The 5572-nt window shown below is 48.5% G+C and overlaps 1 protein-coding gene across 1 annotated transcript; it reads left to right on the top strand.

Moving 5' to 3' along the window:
- The first annotated feature begins 1621 nt into the window (after positions 1-1621).
- On the top strand, positions 1622-4899 carry LOC147880332 (uncharacterized). Its single transcript, XM_087370402.1, has 2 exons — positions 1622-4238; positions 4514-4899. Exons 1-2 carry the CDS (start codon positions 1622-1624, stop codon positions 4897-4899), a joined length of 3003 nt encoding a protein of 1000 aa, XP_087226528.1.
- The last annotated feature ends 673 nt before the right edge of the window (positions 4900-5572 follow it).

Consider the following 5572-nt stretch of genomic DNA (forward strand, 5'->3'; position numbering starts at 1 on the left):
AATATCGCGTCTTCCTGGCACTGGCTTGCACAGGCTCGCACGCACCTCATGAGCTAGGATCCCGGGCCTTCCCTCACCCCTCCCAAAGCTCTAGCTAGCGTTCTATACTCATTTTACCCTTGCGTCTAGGATGCTTTAATAGGCCTGCTTTCTCGAATGACTAGCCCCATTGCAGAGTCGTTGCCAGCGAGCGCTCCTGGCATCGGTTACGGTGTGGACATGGCGGGTTACGGAAGGGAAATTGAATGAGCGGGTTGAGCGGAGAGGGAGTGAATTCAACGAATCTGAGATCATGGGTGCGTTTCTAGCAACGCACGGGCTACAGGGATGTAACCGATCAAGTGCTGCTCCGCAGACTAGCATCATTTGGCAGAGTGGGCATATTTTGAGTGACGGGGAAAGCCAGTGTGCTCCCACAGGGCTCAGTGGACTTCGAGGAATCGAGGGAGGGGAAAAATTGTTGAATAAGCGGAGGGAGAGACCAAAATCCAAAGTCTGATGCCTCTTCTTTGACTAGCGGTACAGCTGCGGATGCCTGTTTGTTGGATTTGGGGGGAAAAGGAAGCTCAGTGGAGCCAGTGGCGTGCTGGAACGGGGTAGAGGGGGCCAAATCGAGCCTGAAGTCATAAGTAATGTGGGCATAAGAGTTTGCAAACGGGGGCAGGAAAACAAGATCGTGCTGTTGTTGAGAAGACATACAAGATATAAATCATACAACGAAGCAGTAACACAGATATGTTGAGTACTCTCGAACACGTGCACACACTGAAACGAATGTAGCAGGCTACAGCAACAGCGAACAACTTGCAACAAATGTGAGAACATTTATGATGTAAAGGATTTAGATTGTTCTGAGTCCGAGAATCTGAGAGCCTTAAATCACGTCAAAGCATAGGCGAGCGTAAATTGAGCCGTCATAGGTGTACTGTGATGCCCATACTAAGTCGAACTTCTTCCCACTTATTTGGTAGAGGAGGCTCCGCTAATGTGAAGGGGTGAGATTCTCTGGTGAGATGCATGGCATTACATTGTTACAATACATCGGTCGATTTTGTTTCCAAAGTGAGTGGACAAGGAAAAGTGCAAGATAAGCTTTCGGGCTGCTTTCCAACGTTGGGCCATCCATCGGTCATGGTGACACTACAGCAATGACGCTAGCTTTGTACAGGAAATGTCAATCGGGATGCCCAGCACTTTCCATCAACGAGTAGGGAAACAGTGAGGGAAGATAGAACTAAGTCCTGGCACAAGGGTGGGGATGATGATTGCCAAGTGCGATGTCTTCGAAAAAGGTTGCAAGGGCGATGGCGAGCCGATTCTGACGGAAGTGCTGAAGAATTCGATTTCATGTGTAGATGACAGGTTTTGCTGAGAGAAGACAGAGAGATTGTACTGAAGGTCGACGAATTTTAGCTTAAGGATGTCTGCATGGCTAAGGGTTTAGGGTTTTTGCAAACGGAAGTTTGCACGTGAAAGTTCATAAACTCACGTAATCGTAAAATTAGGGTTTGAATATGAAGGTGACGGCGGCGCAAGTTACAAAATTAGGGTTTCAGCAGCTGCTTCTTCATTTACCTTCTCTTTTCTCTCTCTGTCTCTCTCTCTGTCTCTCTTTCTCCCCATGGCTCGTTACTCCACCTTCCTCACCTGCTTTTTCCTCCTCTCCTCCTTCAACCTCCCCCTCTCCTCCCCCCTCTCCCCCGATGGCTCCTCCCTCCTCTCTTTCAAACACTCCCTCATCGACAACTTCGGCCACCTCAGTGACTGGCTCCCGTCTGATCACTTCCCTTGCACCTGGACTGGTATCACCTGTAACACTTCTGGCTCCGTCACCTCCCTCGACCTCTCCCACCTTAACCTCACCGGTTTCCTCTCCCCAGACATCGGCCTCCTCCCCAGCCTCTCCTCCCTCAACCTCTGCTGCAATGGCATCGCCGGACCCCTTCCCAGCGCCCTATTCAACCTCTCCAGCCTTGCCTCCCTCGATCTCTCGCATAACTTCTTCGTGGGTCCGTTCCCCCCCGGCATCTCCAACCTGCAGTCCCTCACCTTCTTTTCCGCCTTCAGCAACAACTTCACTGGTCCCCTGCCGGTGGAGCTCTCGAACGTGTCAAACCTCCAACACCTAGACTTGGGTGGGAGCTTCTTCGAAGGAACTATTCCTCCGGATTATGGCACATTTAGAAAGCTGCAGTATCTGGGCTTGTCCGGCAATGCACTGGTTGGACAAATCCCTCCGGAGCTTGGCGGTCTCTCGCAGCTCGAGCACATGGTCATAGGATACAATAAATACCAGAGCAGTATACCTGCTCAATTGGGTAATCTTTCACGCCTTCAGTACTTAGATCTCTGCTGCACCAATCTGTCAGGGACGATTCCCTCAGAGCTGGGTCAGCTTACTGCGCTCAACACCCTGTTTCTGTACAGAAATAGCCTGGTGGGTACTCTTCCGCCGGAACTAGGAAACATGACCAGTCTCATGTCCTTGGATGTATCGGTGAACAACTTATCAGGATGCATTCCTGCGGAATTCGGAAAGCTGCAGAATCTTACTCTTCTCAGTTTGATGTACAACTGCTTCAATGGCACCCTTCCTTCGGAGATTGGCAACTTACAGAACCTTCTCACACTTCTAGTTTGGAACAACTCCTTCTCTGGCAGCCTACCAATGCAGCTGGGCCGGAATTCTCCTGTCCAATGGATAGATGTGTCATCCAACATGTTTAGCGGTCCCATTCCTCCTGACCTCTGCTTTCATGGCAACCTTACGAAGCTGATCATGTTCTCTAATCAGTTCTCGGGGACGATTCCGGAGAGCCTTGCAATGTGCCAAACGCTTTTGCGCGTACGAATGCACGCTAATCAGCTAACCGGGTCGATTCCAAATGGTTTTGGAACGCTGCTGAAGTTAACAAGGCTTGAGCTACAAAAGAATAGGCTCAATGGTACTATCCCTTCCGATGTTAGCCTCTCCGCGAAACTAAATTACCTGGATGTTTCTTCTAACTCGCTGGAGGGTAGCCTAGCGGCGAACCTTTGGAGCCTACCCAACATACAAAGCCTATATGCCTCAGCCAATAATCTTACAGGACAAATTCCTTCCAACTTTGGCGAATGCGCTTTCCTGACCATCTTAGACCTATCGCAGAACTCTATTACAGGTGAGATTCCAGCTGGTCTGAGCAACTGTCAGAAATTGGTAACTATTCAGCTGCAACAGAACGATTTGAGCGGTAGCATCCCATCAGAACTCGCGCATTTGCCAGATTTAGAAGTTTTAGAGCTTTCTCACAATGCACTCACGGGAATGATCCCTTTGGAGTTTAGAAACAGTACTACACTGGAGACCTTCAATGTATCTTACAATAACCTGTCAGGAGCAGTACCATCGGAAGGGGTGTTCAAGACAGCTAGCCCAAGCTCATTTCTTGGCAATCCCAATCTTTGTGGTGGTATTTTGCCGCCTTGCTTCGGTTCGGGAAATGCAAGTAGGCTTCCTTCCCAGTTCAGAAAAAATGTAACTTGGTCCCTGGCTTGGCTATTGGGAAGTGCCTTCGTTGTTTTAGTGGTCGTTCTCGTCGCAGGGATGCGTTTCTTCTTTTCACGGTATGGGTTTCATGTGTGCCGCAAGAACACCGAAGAAAATTGGGACGAGTGGCCATGGAGGTTGACTGCGTTCCAACGGCTAACCTTCACTTGTGGTGACATCTTGGAAACCCTTACAGATGAGAATCTCGTGGGAAGGGGGGGTACAGGGATGGTTTACAGGGCAGAAATGCCAAGCGGTGATATAGTGGCTGTCAAAAAGCTCTGGGGTACCCAGAAGGAGACAAACAATGCCGATTGTGCATTCCGAGTGGAAATAGATCTCCTAGGGAGCATCAGGCATAGAAACATTGTAAAGCTGTTGGGTTATTGCTCCAACAATGTGAATACGCTCCTTATCTACGAGTACATGACAAATGGAAGCTTGGGAGAGGCGCTGCATGCAAAAGAGCGAGCCAATATTTTAGCAGATTGGGTGACTAGATACAATATTGCAGTAGGGATCGCTCAAGGTCTCTGCTATCTACACCATGACTGCTTTCCACAGGTAATCCATCGGGACGTGAAGTCAAACAACATCCTGCTTGATGACAAAATGGAAGCTCGTGTGGCCGACTTTGGTGTGGCCAAGCTCATCGAGACAAACGAATCGATGTCGATGATAGCTGGGTCTTACGGCTATATTGCTCCAGGTAAGTTAAAGATTCTACAGTTTTGGTTTAGAGCACCAATGTCTCCTAGATCGCCCGATAATTTGGCACGCGATTATGACTGCTGAGCTCCATGACTTCCTTCGCTTTGAAATGATGGTTGTATGACGTGACGAACTCGAAATGAAAACGATGGTTGTATGACTGCTGAGCTCCATGACTTCCTTCTCTTTGAAATGATGATTGTATGACGAGCTCGAAATGAAAACGAAGCTATTAGTAAGTTGGCATAAATTATCGAAACGTCATTTGTGCAGAGTATGCATATACATTGAAAGTGAACGAGAAGACAGACATCTACAGCTTTGGGATAGTGTTGCTGGAGCTGTTGACGGGCAAGAGGCCGATAGAGTGCGAATTTGGTGACGCTGTGAACATTGCGGAGTGGGTAAGAGGGAAGGTCCGCACGAAGGCAGGCATTTCGGAAGCACTGGATGCGAATGTGGGAGCTTCGTGCAACTCGGTGCAGGAGGAGATGCTGCTGGTCCTGAGGATAGCTTTGCTTTGTACGAGCAAGTTTCCGAGAGACCGACCCTCCATGCGAGACGTGGTCACCATGCTGGCCGAAGCCAAGCCTCGAAGGAAGAGCTCCGTCACCCAACAGGAGGCCACCGCAGCAGCTTCCAACAAAAGGCACCTCTGAAGTTCATCCATCAACCATTTCGAGCAAAAATACGCGAACCCGGTAGCCAAGCAGTCTCTCTGAAGATTTAACCTTCTCTAAGGGTGAACCCCAGCATGTTTCACGCAATTCCTGGATACTGAAATTCTATAGTGTTAAGTTCTGTCCTCAACGTGGGACGATATTAGACACTTAGTTACAGGTCTCGACGTTTACATTAACCCCTTAAGAAGAACCGATCTGAGCGGGGGTACTTCCACTCCTTGGCTCTGCACGTCTACGGCGTGTAATCAGGCTTGCCGGCTCCTGCTCTCTAGGTCTGTGCAAATTTTCTTTGCTCCTTCAAGGGAATAGAATATTGTGGTTGTCACTTCTTGGCTAAGTTCAAGGACTGTCGACAGCTTCTGCTTGCTTGTTGAGATCATCTTCTCCACTCGAGAAAGATGTATATCAATCACATAATTTCTCATTTCTCAACACCCCCAAGCGCCTAAAACTGAGCGCAAATGGCGCAATTGCCAAATGTAACATATTAAAATTTCCAAACTATTGACTAATACATGTAGTGGTGTGTATGCTTTGAATGTAGTGGTGTATATGCTTTGAAAGTAGGTTGATAGTTCGCTGTGACACACAAGAAGAGAGGAACAAATGGCTTTTTTAAGACTAGAATACATGGAGTGGTGTGTATATG

This window comes from Dipteris shenzhenensis, chromosome 32, assembly GCF_047967505.1.
Source record: "Dipteris shenzhenensis isolate YYH24624 ecotype China chromosome 32, Dip_SZ_1.0, whole genome shotgun sequence".
NCBI lineage: Eukaryota > Viridiplantae > Streptophyta > Polypodiopsida > Gleicheniales > Dipteridaceae > Dipteris > Dipteris shenzhenensis.